The sequence below is a fragment of the Lethenteron reissneri genome, chromosome 25, assembly GCF_015708825.2.
Source record: "Lethenteron reissneri isolate LAM-NWPU_2019-01 chromosome 25, ASM1570882v1, whole genome shotgun sequence".
In the NCBI taxonomy this organism is placed as follows: Eukaryota; Metazoa; Chordata; class Hyperoartia; order Petromyzontiformes; family Petromyzontidae; genus Lethenteron; species Lethenteron reissneri.
Genome location: NC_083803.1, coordinates 14,675,227 through 14,693,969, shown reverse-complemented (window position 1 = coordinate 14,693,969; position 18,743 = coordinate 14,675,227). Strand labels below are relative to the sequence as shown.

Here is an 18,743-nt window from a genome sequence, read left to right as displayed (position 1 = left end):
ACACTTAAATGCATGAAACACTTGACAATGCTGTCACGTCATCAGAAATAAGGCCCCATGGTGAATAGACTACTAAATGTGGGGTATAGTATGATGTTATTCGGGGATTTGTGATGAAGCTGTTAAATCTTTTAAACTTCATATTCTAGAATTTGGCCACTGAGAGCAATTGAAATCAATGTGCGCCGCATTCCACGGAGAAATCGCCTTCAGCGAGGAGCCTTACCCTGCCGTGCCACGATGAGGCTGGCCATGCAGTCGGGCACACTGGTGCCAGCCGCCAGGAAGGTGATTCCCATAATCACATCGGGAATGCCCAGCGTGTATCCAATCACGGTCACCTACAGATAGCACAGATTGTCAATGCTGCACGCACATACTTCCCCCAAGGTTAAGTATCATCATCGTCATCATCGTCGTCGTTAACATCATCACGAACGTCATCATCCTCATAATGCCATCCATCATCATGGCACGCATCGTGTTTGTTCCGTGGCTGTCCGATCGACAGAAATCTCCAGGTCATCTATCCGCAGACAAGTATTTGGGAAGAGACAATTCAACACTGTGTCTTAATAACTGCGGGTGTTTTATAAGTGTGGAAACAACAAACCATTAATGCAAACCGGCGAAGACCAAACTCGGGATGCCTCCGTACCAACGACTTAATTAACCAGAGGGCCCTTCACCTTTTCAATTTTGTTCCGCAAAAATAATTGGCAGCCACAGAGGGAGTAAACAAAAAAGGACTACTGGGCAGTCCAGGGTGCCAACTTATGAATAGTAAATGCACATCACTAATGATGACTTGGGATTTGGTTCAATTGTTTTAAGTGCCAACGAAACATAACGGAACGGATGAGGCTCGAGCTAAAATCAATCGCCGGTGTGAGACTGCATAAGTGGAGGTCAAGTGAAGGTGGCGAGTCATTTCGGCCGGACACGCGGAGATGTGGCCTGAATACAGCCACTCGCCTGATTGGATAAACGTGCTGCCTCGGTCTCCCACACCCCCCCCCCAACGTCCTCATCAGTACCATTGTCGCATTTTGTGGAAAAGTGTATTAAACTGGCACCATATTCTTTGGGTCTTTCGGTAAAGTCACGTAGATAGGTTGAAAGAAAAGAACAAAAAACTACGACTTTTTTTTCCTCCTGAAGATGACCGCTTGTGTTGTGATCAAAACGTCGTAGTTTTTTGTTCTTTTCTTCCAACCTATTTACGTGACTTTACCGAAAGACCCGAAGAATATGAATTCCTGCAGTCACGAAAGCTTCAAGTCAATATTTTAACTGGCATCAGGCATTGCATAAGTTGTTCACGCGCCTGCACGTATGCACGCAGACCCTCTGTCGATTCTACTGTTGGATGAGGACCTCAACCAAGCCCTGAAGGTCGTGGGGATTACGTGACCATACTTCGTGAGGCTGATCAAAGTGAGTACCACAGTGTGGGGAAGTAATTAGTCCCTGTTCTGTGGATAGCCAGCATTGCCATCATCACGGTAATGTGGAATTTCCGCCAACGGGCTTAGGGCTGTAAACGGAAGATTAGCATCGCCCCTTGATTATTCGAGCAGAAAGGAAGCACATGTGATAATTTGACGTTTGACCCTTGATTTCGAAATCAATGCCACTGCAAAACAACAGCAGGTTATTGCCCAACAGTTCACAGAGCAAAGGTAACATTGTAGAGGTAAAGGCGCAACCCTGCAGTTGCTTGCTCATGGGCTTCCACTGGAGGCCCTTAAGAGGCTATGTTTGGCCTACTCTTGCCGATTGACTCAGTGTGGTGTCCCCATTTGTACTTATGGATGGCCAGGTGGGGGAAGGACGAGAGGAAGGGAGGGAGTGGGGTGAGTGGCGGCGGGGGGCGGAGGTTAAGAAACGTGGCTTTATCGGTCCCACTCGACACGTTCCGTCAATTTGTGTTTGCGCTGCCGCACCGAGAGGGATCGAACCAGCGACGTCTGGGTTGCAAGCTGAGTTTTGCTGACCATTCTGGCCAACCGTGACAGCATCCTGAGCCAAGTGTTTGTCCTCGTGAACTTGAGAACGCGTACACATTACGCAACATGGATGGCCTGTTGAAAATGCAGCAGTTCTCTTTTTTGATATCGCTGTCAAAGCCATGCTTTAATGAATATGGATAGTTAGGGAAATGTAAATCGTTCCATAATTACATTATCGCTCCGTTTTAAGGCAAGCATCGTCGGTTTGTACGCAACACTGAAACAGGCTCTGTTGCATCAGAGTGTGTTGACGATGGTATAATTATCTAAAAGCATGAAACAAATTTACACAAATTACTCAAAAAGCAAATGCATGTCCAATTAACAGTAAAACACTCATTAAAAGTACATTATAAATCGTTATCGTGCAGCATTTCTCTCCTCGCTATTCAACAGTCATGATTTATTAAAGCTTTGGTCACATTCACTCGAAGACATCGCTGCGACTTGAAACCATGCCTTGACGTGATGGACCTCACTCGAAGTAAAATTACAAGACGATATTTATTTTAAAAAACAAACTCTTCCTTAACAGGGCAACACGATACATCAGTGGTGAGCTCGTGTAATCCTCATCAGCCACAGTCACTCCACTGCTGTATTACAGCCTCCCCAAGTCGCTGCAATTCTTCACGGTCCCGTGATGCAACAGAATCAGCACGTCGATGAAACGTTAACTACCTTGCCTCGTATGCAGCTCGCAGCTTCGATGCCAACCCCGACGCCTGTATATTTGGAGTTTGCGTGTCTTTCTTCCCTTGGTTGTATGGATTTTTCTCCGGGTATTCCGGGTTTCCCCTCCACATTTAGAAACATCCGTTTAGAATATTTGGCTGCTTCAAATATCCACATGACAGGTAGCTTCGTTAAGCGATCGTTTATGGCCAGGTGGCTTCTGAAAAAGAGCTATATAGCGAAGTGGTAAAATAAAAATAGTTTTTGTTTAGTATTAGTAATTACTGTGTACAAATATATCCACGTGTGTGTATTTACTTAGCGTAAAACCATGTACCGATTAATTCGTCCGAAATCAATTGCTATGCTCATGATTGCTTGCATAAAATTGCAGGTGTTAAAATTGGTTATTTATGACACGTGGAATGTTATACGGGAGTGTCGCACGTACGCTGATGGTGCAAACCACATTATACGGCGCCGAAACAAACTACTCGGTCAATAAAAAAACGAGGCGGTGGCAACTGGAGGCGAAAAAAATTAACCCGTAAAAACAAAGTTTTTCACTATAAATCCTTTATATGCGTGGTGGCTAGAGTCCTCTCGTCCTTTGGCTTGAGATGGCTGCCACCTATGGGTCAGATGATTGCCTGCCACCATTAAGCAATTGGTAATTAAATATAATTTATTTTTTCCTAAAAAGTGTAAAATTTTGGGAAAATTTTTTCACGAAAATTTATTGTCACGCACAACGAGTCTGTGTGCAAAATGTCAGCTCGATTCGGATCACGGGAAGTGGGTTAAAAAACGACCGAAAGATTTGCACGGTCGTAAGCGCGCAAGCAAGCAAGCAAGTGAACTTAATATAAAGGATTCTAAAAAAAAAGAGGATCGATTCCTGAAAAAAAAAAATCCTGACGATTCGCTCGGCGCGTCGCGCAGGGTGCCAGCACCGCGCGACCGCCGCACGGCACCGCCGCCGCCGTGCCCGGGAACCCACCATCCAGACCATGACGTAGGAGAAGACGGCGATCCAGATGGTGGAGATCACGAAGGACGCCATGAACCAGTTCTCCCAGCGCGCTTTGGCGCAATTGGGCACCGTGAAATAGAGAAGGAGCCCCAGGGGCCACGCGAACATCCACTTGAGCTTGTTGCACACCCCATCTGGAATTCGCAAACGTGCAACGTGATCTTAGAATATGAAAAATAAGAATACCAATCAAATTCGCATTAACCACACGTGTACATTGATTGTTTGATCCATTAATGCAATGCATACTGCCTGCTGTGACATAGGGATCAGAAAACGTGGACATTAACAAAGATAGTAGAACATCTGAAAGGTGTGCACAAAGACTCACTCTTGCAATTACACTGAGAGACAGAGAAGGGAACACGTGGATTAGAGAATATGTGCAGGTTACTGACATCATTCAAACTGTTAAAACGAGTTTAATGTATGGATGAATGTTGAACTTCTCTCATAGTCATCGGAGGTGTGGAAATTTAACCATTGCGGCTTATGTTGATGATGACAATGAATATTCCATACATGCACTTGGGGGTTGGGGGGGAGACACTCAATGGAGCTTGTCAATGACATTCACAATTTTTTTAAACAAGAGCAAATCGTTTAAATTAAAATATTCGCTGTTGATAAGTGTCGTTTGTATATATTCTTAAACCAACGGGATCTAAATGCTGACAATAAAAATGCCAGTTCAGAAATTCCAATTTCTGCAACAGCTGGCCGAACGAACGCCATCGTAGAACCCGAGAAAAAAAGCTACGATACAATCAGTTCCAATTACATGGCGGCGAACTGATTGACTCTGCACATCCCGAAACGACTTCGAAATAGGGCGACGCACCTTCCTTACGCTCTACAGCGATTTTGCCACAAAACCGTTCCTGCTGATGCAAAACTGGGGGCCATACACAGAGGTGATTATGTAACTCAAGAGCCAGAGAGACATGAGGGAATGCCAAATATCGTAGAAACTGAGTGCTTTCGGGGACCTTGGTGGAAGAACGGTGCCAAATAATATTTACGTTAACGCAGCACGATAGAGAGCTGGATATTGCGAAGAGGGAGTTGATGGGATTTTGTAGTGATTTAGCGCAATTGAATTGCTATACAACCCGACAACCTGAGTTTGATTCCTGACCATGGCTAACATCAGTGGTGAGTGCTTTCCAAACGGGTCCTGGGACTCTCCCCCCTCCCCCCCCCCATCATCAACCCGCACCGATCGGCATGTGGTGAAGTATGGGCAAACGACCCCGTGACTGACATGGCATTGGAAGGCCTTTCATCCACCAGTGGATTGACAAGGAATTGTTTTCATTTTTTGTAATGCATATTATAATTAGAATTATTAAAGTAATACACCTTGCTGTGAGAGGTTAGATTGTGTGAAAAGGTGAAAGAGTTGATGAATTACCACGGTACATATATACTTTCGCATTCTAAGGCCTGCTATGTGTATATATATATTTATTTAAGGTAATGCACCACGATTTTAAAATAAGTCTATGCAGCAAAACATTCATAATTTTAGACACAAATTACAAAGATCCTGCATATAGTATCATACACTATTGAGATAAATGCTGTTAGTGAGCACTTCGCATTATTTACCATAATTGTGTATGTTTTTCTTAACTATCTAATTGCTTTTTAAACTTCTGTATTGCTATTTTTGTTTCACACAATTGTTTATTCATCGACTCACACAATCACCGAGTGTGCAGATTTTGCTCGCAATGGGTGGAAACTCGGTGCAAACCACTCCAAGTGCAGTCGACGATGAGCCCAATAGTTACGCATTATCAACCTTCCACGGTGCAGTGTCGGTTCGTCACACTTGACCTTTAACCCAGGGGTGGCCGGTTTTATCTCGAGGCGAGGGGGTTGAAACAACGGTGCAAGTTTTAAAAAATCCCAAACCCCCACCGCATCTACCCACCCAGCAGCATTGCTTTGGTACACCGCAGTCGGTGGGGTATAGTGTGGGTCACTGCCACCTCTTCCAAGGAAATCTTGCCCAGCGTAGACGAGTAGTCCACCCTCTCGTCGGGGCTTCTCTGCAGCTCGCTCGCTCTCTCTCTCTCTCTCGTAGAGGCCACTTTACTAGAAGTGGCGTGAGCAAAGAATTTCATGGCCGCACTTTTAACCTTTTCGACATGAAATCACGGTATGTTGATTCTTGTCCGTCAGCCGCCGCAATTTTTCTTTGTGTCCAAACCACCATCCTCCGCAGTCAATGCGCTTCGGCATTTAAATGAGTGGAAAACTGCACGCGATGGAACCGCATGCACATGGTCAAGCTGCAGTTATTAACAAATGCAATTACGCAGCTGCAAGCGCGGTGCATTTACCCAAAGCGCCTGAAACTCTGGGCAACTGCCATTCAAAAGAACACACACATCGGTCCTTGTGCTCAGCGTCGCTCACTTTACGTCATTCGCGAACCGAAACACGCGCGCGTTACCATGCGCACGTCCTTGCACAAAGCCCAAACGCACACGTGCACAATCACGACGGCAGGACACGTCGCGGGGAGGGATGATGGCCAATGATCAAGACTAATTGTGGAGTGGCGGCCGAACGAACAGAGAGGACATCCACTGAAGGAATGGGGCAATGAAATCGGCTCGTGTGCGCAGGTGCTGGGTGAGAAAATGGCGGCGAATTTGGAAGGCGTCTATCCAGCAGTGGATTGACCGTGGCCAATGGCGACGATGTTTGACAACGTCCTGAGACACGGTCAGTCACGTGTCTCAGGACGTGGTGCATTGCATTGCCGGTGCGTTGTGTGAGCCACAATTCCAATTACGATACGCTAATGTGATCTCATATGCCTTAATGAAATCACACTCACCATTAAAGCAGTGTTCATAAGGATGATATTGACAGTATTTTAAATGAGCAAAACACAATATACTTAACAAGCCACATGATACAAAATTAAATGGCACCATTCTGGCATCGGTGAAAAACCCCTTGCCCGTCACAAGTACCTGCGCAATCAGCTGCGACTGAGTTACGTTAACGACAAATATATCCATTCCTCTAGCCCTTCCATATATGACGCACAACACTTTAAAGAAATAAACCAGGATATAAAGTGCCCATAGGCTTATAAATATTTCCCCACCCCCCCACCCCAAAAATGTTTCATAAACAAGTGATTTCACCTGTTCACATTTTTCCAGCAATATAATTCTGCCGCGCCATACTTTTACAAACCCCCGACCGAAACGTTCGAGGCACGCACGTACACACGTACGTACGCTTGAACTTCTTCCGTGCCGTACGTAGCCAACCGTGCTAATCGGTGGTGCGGCGTCACGCCGAACACAACACGCGGCACAGCACGAAAACCACGTCGGGGGGAGCGGGCGAGAGAGCCGGAGAGAGTGTGAGCGAGAGAGCCAGAGAGAGCGAGCGAGGGCTTTGCCCGTGTCCCTCTGCCGTGTCTGCTGGGGTGGCGCTAACCGGGAGGGGAGATGGGCGAGAACACCTCCACGTCGTCGTTCCCGTCAGCGTCGTCCTCCTTCTCCTCCTGCTGCGCTTCGCCCGGCTCGCCCTTCTCCAGCAGCAGAGCGCCACCGCCGTTCTCCAACCCGTTCTTGCTCGGCACCTTGACCGCCGCGTCCGCCTCCGTGCCGTTCGGCTCGTTGCCCTGCAACACTCGCTGCCTCTGCAACGACAACAACATCAACAACAACATTAACAACATCAACAACAACAGAAAAGGACCCCGACGATGTTCAGCAACTAGCAGGGGCAAGTTGCTTTACTTTTGCATTTGTATTTTTGTGTGTATATATATTGGGAATTAACACGAGCCCGGTACAAAGCACCGATCACAATACAGGAGGGGAGCTGGAACTTCGCAAATAAAAAAAGAAACCCGGGATCAGCGCGCCAGAAGTGACCTGGTAACAAATGATAGCAGCCAAACACTCTAAACGCATGTTGATACTCAATGCGGAGGGAAAAACCAGAGGAACCGGAGAGAAATCCACGCGACCACGTGGTGAGAGACATGCGAACTCCAAATATATAGGCGTCAGGGTCGAGGATCGAACCCACGACCTCCTGTATACCAGGCGAGGTAGTTAACATCTCGCCAGTCAATCTGGTTGACAGAGTCCTCAACATGGGTGGAGGTTAATATATATATCAGAACTGTGCTTATATAGGCTGTGCTTATATTCAGCTTCTACTTATTAAGGAATCTAAACCTAAGTACAAGATGTGTTTATTTTTTTTGAGTATTGTTGAGTAAAAATAGACTCATCATACTATGCCACTACAGCATAATTTAATCTTAACCTTTTGAATAAGCCACACATTTGAATGAATAAAAATAGCATTTTCACTTTGAAGCAACAACTCTCGTATCATGTTCGCCGAACCTAAACCATGTAGGAACATTCTACAGGTGTGCTTCTTTGTTTGCCCCCAACGTAATATATATTTATGAGAAATTTAAAACAACAAATTATGCAAAATTGAAATGTTCGTGGGAAAATAATCAATGCGGCCAGTTTTTTTGTTGAATTTTAATCATAAGCTATACCTCTTGTAGATGATTGCATTATTAATTCAAAACAATGTTCCAGCATATACAGGAATAGCTACACACTGCCGAAAAGAAAGTCTGTGCCAGATTAATTACTCTCCATGTAATTTATATTTCTTCACGTCACGGTAGATTTATGAATCTATTCCCACAACCTCGTCGCTACTGCCCTGTATCCCCACTACCTCATCACTACTGAATAAAAAGAACGTTTCTCGTTGTGAGTGAAACAACCTGAGAAACCACCGAAGATTCGTGCGTTGCAGAGAAGCAGTTTTACTTATTTATGAGGAGCATGAAAAGGGATGGAAAGATCAGTCAGTAGAAAACCTCTGATGTGTACCACCCCGATGTCCGAAGTTTCTCTCCACATGCTGGGAGCTTCTGCAGGAACTGAACTGACAAACAGTTTTTTTCACCTTTGTGCTGGTGGCTGAATTGAATCGTCCGAGCGCTGAAACTGACTTGTTCCTGGAGAAGCCACACAGAGTTCTCTTTATGCAACACGCGTTGGACCCACCTCCAGGATGAGCATGCGGCTTGCCATTCGTAGGCGAGTGCGTGGCCCGAAGTGGCTGGTGATCATCATGCGCAGGCCGGCCTCCGAAAAGCTCAGCTTGTGGGGCTGACTGTAGAAGATCTCGTCCACCATGATGACGGAGGAGCACGGGGCGGAACTGCCTGCCGTCGCACGGCAAACACCGCCAACCCGTTAACACAGTGCACGAACTCCTGCACCGCCGCTCCTCACAATGCATATGCGCGTGCATAACACGCGCATTTACAGCGCAAAATTAAACTACTCTTGTAAACCGCACTCCAGATAAGCTGCATACGGACATTTCATGCTTTCAACAAATATGAATTACAGACGATATTAAAAATGTAGAGCGTGATTAATAGGAATAGAAATGTTTCTGGACAGCTTGAGTTCGGCCTCGCAGTCTTTCAAAGTACCGTTACCGTTTAAAACGTAAGGCACTAGTTAATGCACACCCCATAAGTTAGCATTAAAGATTTACGGTATTTCTCAAAATTATTAATGGTTTTCAAGGTTAAGGTGCAGCCCTGAGTTTCCTGCTCGCGCCACTGCTAGCAGAAGGGCATCCACTACATGTAGGCCTAAGAAGGTATCTTGGCCTTCTCTTCCACGATGACCTGATGTATTGGAAGAGATGGGAGTTCCCACATTTGACTGCAATTAACTCTGTGCTGTACGCGATGACACTGTGGGGTGGACAGACCGGAAAAAACCTGCACCGTTGTTTCAACTGCCTCTGGATTGCAAGTCCACCATGCTAAACAATACACCACGACAGCACTAACCAAGAATTCGCGTAATATATTTAAATTGAGTTCATAACAACGTGCATAATCAACCGCATGACACGAGTTCAGAGTAACATTGTGGTTCAAATATAGGGCTCTATTTGATGTACCGTTATCGACATTACTCGTGAATTCATGGTGATGTTTCATTTAAACCGCCGGAAAATACCATTTTACTCGCATGTTGTCCAAATCAGGGGGTAAATTACTCGATCAAAAAATCTCACGCGGAGCGGCGCTTGACAATGTTACAATGCAAAATCATTCGTTAACAAAGGTTGGCCTGTTAATTGTGATTTGATGCGAACAGCGAGAATTTCCGATATCGCACGCGTCAAGGTCGTTGTGCCGTAATGGTGTCCATAGAGAAAATTCAGCGTAAGGCTGAGCACAACTAAATCTTGCGTGCAAACAAAGGGCATGGCTTTTGATTGGCAAATTACGTCGACGTCGTTTCATTGTAGCTTAAAGTGCTTTGAGAAACCAATTCGAATCATGTACACAAGCTACATTAAAACTAAACTTTTTTTTTTAACCAGATAAGCTCTATAGCTCTCTGTCAGAAGCAACCTGGCCACAAATGATAGCTCAACCAAGTGGCTTTATCACGTGGAAATGTATTGCAGCCAAATACTCTAAATGCATGACTGAATGTGGAGGAAAAAACCACAGGACCCAGAGAAAATTCCACGCAACCACGGGGAGAACACGCAAACTCTTAAATATACAGGCGTCGCACCGACGACCTCCTGCATACTAGGCGAGGGAATTAACCTCTCGCCACCGTGGCGCCCCATAATACACGTATCCTCCGTTTGATATGATATAGTGTTGCAATGTCACAAAGCTCATGTGGTTGGTGTGTACACAACCCGACATGTTACTAAGGTGTGGCCACCAGTGGTCACGTAAATCATTCATAGAATAAAGCACGGGGGACCGTAGGACGCGACATTTATAGAACAACTCAAGGAAACGCGATGCAAACATTGGGCAAATATTCATTTCCATGGAAGCACAAATTGTTTACGTTAGGTCCCCTCCATATTTCTGCACAGTTGAATCACGCGCGGATAAACAATGGAAATCAGCGGAGGCATCGGGCAATCGTCACAACGTTTCCTTCATTTTTTGGCGGCTGCCGAGCGTTCGCTTTCCAATTGCCGAACCGCGATTCGAATTGACGAATTGGATGGCTCACGCGACACACGTTTGGAGATGCCGGCTTCGTCCTAATGCGCATTCTGCAGGTGCCTCTTTCAGAGTGCGCAAGCACGCGCGAGCGCGCTCGTGACGCACCAGTGCCCCGCCGGGCCCCAGCGCATACGCCAGTCGAGCACTCTGCGGCATCCTTGCAATGTTAGCGCCAAACATATATAGAAATAAATATATAGGAAAAGCGTTTGTTACGTGCTGTGAGAGCAGCACTGTTTAATTCACGGCAATAGATGCAGGAAGCACCAGGGCAAGCGGTGCAATAAAAAGATTATAATAGTAAGAATATGACAAGTTTCACGACTTGCGCCGTTATAATTTTTCAAAAGCTCACGGTTACAAAAGGAAAACAAAGCAAATTATAGATGTGCAAGTAACATTCCCTTTCAGTTTGCTCCTTCGAACTTTTAGCTACATTTTCACTCGTATCGAGTCAGAATTCGCGTTGCCGTGATACGGCAATACAGCACTACAATTTATCATACGATGATCGTAGAGTATCTATCGTAGAGTATCTATCGTACGATCCTGGCCATTGGAAACGTTGGACCTACCTTGGCCCAATTTTCCATTTTAACTGGGATATCATTATATTGTGATTATCAATGCAAATTTTATTTAAAGATCTATTTTATTTCCTGACATAGTATTTATTGTTTAATAACAACCACGCTGATTACATTCGCAAAACAAATAGCTATTACCCATTTAATTTGGTGCGTTAGAAAACGTTTTGCGGATTAATTAACAGCGCGGCTGGTTCTATGACATCATTATTTTTGTAGCTCTTTTCATAACTTAATTATTCCTCATGTAGGATTAAACAATGCACTATAGATTGCTAAGTTGCAAAGGTTGACTACAGCGTGGGGACCGAGGAAAGACGAAAGAAACGTAGGAAAACAGCGGAAAAGATGATCCAGAAGTTCAGAGGTCACTCCTGGATCGGCATTGTGTTGCCTTATTTAAAAAAAATCCTTCGTGGTTTTACCGAGTGGCATAAACGTTGCCATAGCGATACTGTGAGGTGCGCTGCAACGGCACGTGCGTCGCAGCACATGAGCATGATGCTCCTTGTAAAAAAAAAAATGCATTTTACCAGGTAAGGCCCACTGAGCTCTATAGCGCTTTTTCAGAAGCTCAACGAAGTCGAAAACTTCGAAAACTCCGAAAACTGCACAAACTACGCAAACTCCGAAAACTCCGAAAACTACGCAAACTACGCAGCAGGCGTCAATGGTCGGGATCTAACTCATGAGGGAATTAACATCTCGCCATGGGGAGATTCAGCGATGGGGACGGGAGGAGGGGGGGTCGTAATCTCACCTTTGCTGAGCAGAACCATGGTGGGGTCGTAGCTGTTGCTGTCGTCCACATCGACGCCATGCGTGGTACCGTTGGCCATGGCAACGGCGCAGGGCTTCCGCTTGCTGCCCAAGAACGTCTGGATCTTCATATTAAACCTTTGCGGGGGAAGGAAAAAGGGAAGGAAAAAAAAGGAGCGAACGCGCAAAGGTAGAATGCACGATCGGGGGGCGGGGATGGTGACGGGGGGGGGGGGGGGGTAATTGGACGACGTAGAGATTAATAAAATCACCGTACCCCCAAAATCTCAAACTCTGTACCCTGTGGGCCACCTCCGAGGTACAACCATCTCACGGCTCCTGCTCCCCCCCCACACACAAACACACAAGGCCTTCTCTTGATCAACTTCCAATCCTTCCTTCTCTCATTTGTGCCTGTCCAGTAACTATTGGACATAGACATCTATGTCGAACTTCTGTGGCTTGCCTAGTTCCACCCACACGCATTGGGCATTTACGATCTCCACCCCCCTACCACCCCCCACCCTCGTCATCATGCGTAATGCCGTTGATGCTGGCCAGGCATACTCATTCTGAACGTTCAATCACTCTGCCAGCTACATTCATTTCAACGTAAACAATAGCATCTTTGCCTGTATTTGGATGTTGGTTATTCGACAAATATTTTTCCTTTGTAGCAATACGGTACACGAAGATGAATTGTCACCTTGGTGTACCGTATTGTTCTATCGCGATGGAATACGACACTTGAATTAACAAAATGTGCAGTACGTTTGTTTATCACTTACGACTGACGAAAGTCATGGTTAAAAAAAAAAATTAAACGACGACGTTTCGATCGCAACACAAGCGTTTGTCATCAGGAAGAAAACTTAACAAATAGTTTAGTTTTCTATATTCTTGGTTCTTTCGATAAAGTCACGTAGAAGGGAAATAATAAAATAATGATAATAAAACATAATAAGATTAAATTCTCGCGACGTTTCGGCCACAACGCAAGCAGCTGTCGTAAGACAGCCCTGTTCTTCACCTGAGGACGGCTGCTTGCGTTGTGGCCGAAACGTCGTGAGAATTGCATCATATTATGTTTAATTTGTATTATTTCGTGACTTTACCGAAATAACCAAGAATATGAATTCCATGCAGTCACGAAAGCTTTAAATCGAAATTTAGTTTTCTATAGTTTACGAAAATATTTGTTGTTGTTTGGCAAAAGATAGCAAGACCACCCCCTCCCCACCCCCCCCCCCCCCTCGTGTACTTACTTCATCACTAATATGTACACAGCGTAGAGCATGACGAGAATCACCGACTCCCACCTATCGTTCACAGTAACAGGGATCAACAGGGTCACAGCAACAGGACCACAGTTTTAGACAAATGGGGTCGGTAACCCCGTGATCAGTGCTGCTTATACAACGAGATCACTGCCAATGCAAGCTCACGACACAGGGTCCGCGAAATGTCAGAACAACGCGCCAAACAACACGCCGCACAAGCAGAAAACACACCGTCAGGGCCAAACGGAATACAACCATTCAAAAAAGCGAGCGAATATATCCCCAGAAATGTAATTCAACTTACCATGATACAATTTCATCGCAAATGAACTAAAAAAAGAACAAACAGAAACGTTTAGCGAGGCATTCGACAACAAACCTATGCTACATGATCTACAATCCACTGAAAATGCTACGCTTACGGAGCAAAGTTTGTCCTCTGTGGAGTATTACATTGCTTTTTAAATGGGCCGTGCCGCTATACACTGATCAAGTATCATAAATGGGTACACCACGTCACGCGTCTCTTTGTTGCATCTCTTTGTTGCACAGAAGCAATTCATCGTTGCTTTGCGGGAGAGAGTGCACTCCGAGCAATTCAAAGCTCAATTTTCTGCACTTCAGAGGAACTGCTGGAAGGCTTTCTAACAAGTGGATGTTTCCTGCTGCCATGGTTTAGTGACGTTGCCTTGTTATCCATATTTTCCTTTTCTTTCCCTTTTATTTTTTACATTTTATCTACACAACAGCACAACAAGATAGAGTGAGTGAAAATGAAAAGGGGAATGACAGCGTGTGAGTGAGCGAGCGAGCGAGCACAAGGAGAATTTATTTCAAACCATTACATGAAATGTTTTCTCCTGAGGTGTGCTGTCAGACCGGTCATCTCTGGCTTCTCTGGTGTTAAGCATCCAACAAAAACTCTCCTTGAGTTTGGCGCGAGAAAATTGTAGGACACTGCTGCAGAGAGATGTATTGCAGACACCACGCTAAAGCCCTCTGCGGTGCAACAACAGGTGATTGCGATCTTCATCCAGGAAATTAGGCCGTTTGCTTTGTTGGCTTCACAAAACGTTTCCGTATTTTTTTGCGCAAGTTTTACGACGCGTGCACAAGCAGTACGACTGCGCCTGTTTTTTTTATGAAGTGTCATTTTGTGATATTTTCTTGGGATAATATATTTTTGACAACCGAACAGGGCTCAACGTTGTATACCGTCAGACTTGGATTACTCATTCCGTGAAACGGCCATAAAGTGCTTAAAGAACACCAGAACGATGGTGATTTGCCGATTCTGACTCTGGCTCGACATCATAATCAGTATATAATATATAAAATGTATGTCCGCTGTCTTAATCGCATATTAATGAAAATTAACTCATTATGTATTGTGATGGAGCATTATATAAATCACAAATAGTGTTGACGCCAATGAAGAAGATGGGTTTTCCAGACAATATTATCTTCTTATGGGACGAAGACACATGTTTGACACATGTGGAGACATGAAACGTAATTATGCCTAGTTTGCATGTTACCAATCATGCTCCACCGTAACACATCACCGCTATTGCTTGTTGCGTTGAATCGGGGGGGTCCCATGGTTTATATGCAGTGCTCTCACCAATAACATCTGAAAATCCAGCAGCGTTTTTTTTTTTTTTGCAAAGCCTAACCGATGATGAGATGCAAGAATGTCACAACCGGTGGTACCAGAGTTTGCTCCGTAAGAGGTTTTTGTTGGGTTAGATCGCGTAAATATATAAATGTGTCATGAAAACCCGCCACCACCCGGCACAGCCAACTAGTAAGGGTTGTCACGTAAACAGAACGTGGCCAATTCGTCACTAGTACAGCACTAGTGTATACTGTAGTGGAAAGTAGTGTATAGTGTAGTGTATAGTAGTGTATAGTGTAGTATACTAGTACAGCACGCCGGTGTGTTGGAGAGCCAAGCCACAACATTTACAATCTGAGTACGACGTTTCGCCAGTAATTACAACCAGCTTCATCAGGCGACAGCCAGATTTGTGGAGAAGTCTAACTGTTTCATTCCTTATATAGAGGCGGAGATCTTGCGAAAAGTGGGGGGAGGGGGGGGGATTAATGAGCGATCGTACATTATAACGACACATTTATATATTTATGCGATCTAACCCAAAAAAAACCTCTTATGGATGATATTGGTCGAGCAAGCCTACGTCATAAACAGAGTTTGCTCCCTTAAACAAATGCTGTTTGTTAATATTATTTGTGGGGAGCCAACAGGCCACTGGAATAAACATATATTTTAATTTGTATGTGGAGACAAAGGCTGGAGTTCTGATTATATTTTGTATTCACGAAATAGAGGCCAATTAGTGAGGATGGATAGACGATGTCACAATGTAATTCTCATCGAAATACCTGAGTGGGTTAAGCCAAGTGAGCAGCTTCATGATAACGAGCTGCACGTTAACATGCCCCTGCTAATGTGTAAACATTTAGCATTGTTGTGCCGCAGATTACAAAGAAGTCTGCCTTTCCGTAATGGATGGCAAACAAATTTCGGTGCGTAATTTTTCTCTTTCACAAAGCGGATCGTGGAATACATCAACAGGGACCTTGCTAAAAGCATCATGAATTAGAAAAAACGCGATGCATTCGTAATTTCGCTCATACCGCTATTGAACACGGCAAAGTAACTAATTGACTGGCACGCGAATATTTAGTTTTCATTGGCAATTTGTCGTCAATGACGAACACTTGATGTGGCCAGGAGAGATTGTGTGGAGTCTTTAGAGTTATCTCCCGTTGGTCACCCTGGTTTCCTCCCACGCAAATCCAGACACTCGTTCAATGTACAATACCAAACGTCCCAATTCGACATCCTCCTGAGCAACAGCCTTGAGGCTATTGTTGGATAAATTGGTGTACTTTTTTCTTCTTCTTCACAACACTTTTTTGGACCACCCCCCTTGATATGTATATATATTTACACACTTTTTTTCACGTGAAGAATTGTGCATGCCGCTTTTGCTGGCGCAAATTGTTAATGAGCAAACCCCACAGGGTTATTTCAAATGAGGTTGGAACTATATTGTCAGCTGTCTTTACGCTGCAGGGTTAGAACATTACTTTTAATCCACGCACAGAATTAAAGTGGGGGGGTGGGAGGAAGACGTATTAAAAATAATTGCAAATGTTACTAATTACAGTTCACTTCACGACTTGCTAATTTGTTTCCCTGCGTTATCAAACAGAAGCCAGCATGAGTCACTTTCCCCCCCCCCGAGGGAAAAAGGGGACCAGTAAAACACGGAGGGGGAATTTCAGAGTTATTCAACTCTCAGCCATCGCCTGCATTTCATTTACAGCGCTTTGTGAATCCCCTGCGGGATGTTGGCTCCCACACACTGTGACGGTCACATGGGGGGTTGCTGCACCATATTTCACCACTTCGGTGCGAGCCACTGATGTTAGCCGTCGCCAGGAATCGGACTCAAGCTCCTCACGGGTTCACGGTGCAGTGCGCAAACCAACGCGCCACCATTCCCAAGGATACATGTTTTCATTTTCAGGTTTCAAAGTGAGTGAGGTACGTCAGTTGGTTGCAGTTCATTTTTTGGCATGTAAATATGTTTAAGTGATAACATACTCGTTATCCTTTTTATGTTGTTTTGCCTTATAAGCGTCACCACAGCTCAGACTATTTAATGCTCTATATCTTCACGCGATAATTGCCTCAATGTCTTCAGTGAGTCGAGATTAATGCTTTTGATCGTTTCATTTTTCTAGCACCGAGCGGCCATGTATGAAATATCGTTCCAGTGCACAGATTAATAGGGAACATTTTTAATCCCACGGTTTTCAAGGATACATTAATTGAGCAAATAAGAGTGACACTGGGATGAGAAGCACGTCTGAAAATATCCTCATCAAAGAGAACGTGTGTCAGAGAGCGGAAGTGAGACTGTTTGTTAATCTAGCATTAATCCAGAGAGCTAATTAAAACAGAATGTTCACTAAAAATCTCTGAGAAAATGGTAATGAGTCTCTTCAGCAACAGTGAGTCAAAAGACACCCAGGAAAATGTAACATTTTAAAAACGGTTACGGGCAAATATGTCAGGGGCTGCGATTTAAAGCAACGTCAAGTAAAAATGTCATATCTGTACACTCTATACAAGTCAGATCAGATGCACCACAGCATGAAGAGAAATGTAAGATAATATTCTGTAGATAAAACAAGGCAAAGGTGTGGGCCAGAATATCCTTGCACACATTACTCGAGGGAGCTCTGGAGGCCCCCTCTTGAGGTTATTTGGCCAACTCTTCCACACACACTCTTCAGATGCCCCACCACACGCGCGACCTGCCGACCGGCTAACTGTGGCGTCGACATTTATTCCGCAGTGAAGGTGAAATAAACTTGCACCGTTGTTTCAACTGCAGTGCCCAGAGATCTAACAGGCGCCCTGTGCACTTGCAAGTCCGCTGTGCCAACCATTGCGGCAGTTTCCAAATATTATATAAGATAGCCAGCCCTTATTTCTTTCACAGTTCAATCTATGAAGCAGCCCAACATTTAAAATTGTATACGTGCGGTATTCATATATGTAGAGAGACGTTCATTCCATATGTTTCTAGAGCCAGTCATATATATGTGTATATATATGTGTGTGTATATATGTGTGTATATACGTTGTGGAGAGCGGTAGTGTAGCGGTTAGCGCGCTGCGCTATGAACCTGGCGACCCGGGTTCGATTCCCGCTCACGGCTAACACCAGTGACGATTATCTGAACCGGTCCTGGGCCTCCCCTAGGTCGACTCAGCCTTAAATGAGTACCTGGTGCGGTGTGTAAACATCGCCACTGGGGAGACAAAGGCGGTCGGGCGTGGTGCTGGCCACCCACCCCCTCGTGTACCGTTCCGGCCTTCATAGGTGCTCGCTAACAGCACTTGCCCCTACAGTCTGTTAAGGCTATACGGGGGATCTTTGTCTTTGTATATACGTTGGGCATGGTGATATGGTGATCGCCACACTGCTGAAATTATACTGACTGAAGTTTGACTCCTGAACTTGTACATTAAAAACAAGATCAGCTTCTCTTCTGGTAAAAACAAGGCTGGCCAACCCATATTGGATGTGCATTGCATAAGTATGTACAAAAAAACACATATAAAGATTCCCGAATAGCCTTTTTAGAAAGTTGGAGCAGCACTGTGAGGGAGTCGTGTGGTCAGGACCATGCCAGTGCTGATGTTTGCACAATGCACCAGGTGCTAATTTAATGCTGCGTTGACCTCGGTGAGGCCCTGGACTGGTT

At 44.9% G+C, this 18,743-nt stretch overlaps 1 protein-coding gene across 2 annotated transcripts in view; it reads right to left on the bottom strand.

Annotated features, from left to right (window-relative positions):
* The window catches only part of SLC24A3 (solute carrier family 24 member 3), a 125,874-nt gene that overhangs the window by 13,702 nt on the left and 93,429 nt on the right, over positions 1 to 18,743 (bottom strand). For both annotated transcript variants that reach the window (XM_061559451.1, XM_061559452.1), the window contains exons 8-14: positions 13,738 to 13,763; positions 13,419 to 13,472; positions 12,155 to 12,291; positions 8,805 to 8,965; positions 7,192 to 7,396; positions 3,688 to 3,854; positions 227 to 341 (exon numbers count right to left, since the gene is read on the bottom strand). In XM_061559451.1, coding sequence (XP_061415435.1) covers positions 227 to 341; positions 3,688 to 3,854; positions 7,192 to 7,396; positions 8,805 to 8,965; positions 12,155 to 12,291; positions 13,419 to 13,472; positions 13,738 to 13,763 — 865 coding nt within the window. The remainder of the gene's footprint in view (positions 1 to 226; positions 342 to 3,687; positions 3,855 to 7,191; positions 7,397 to 8,804; positions 8,966 to 12,154; positions 12,292 to 13,418; positions 13,473 to 13,737; positions 13,764 to 18,743) is intronic.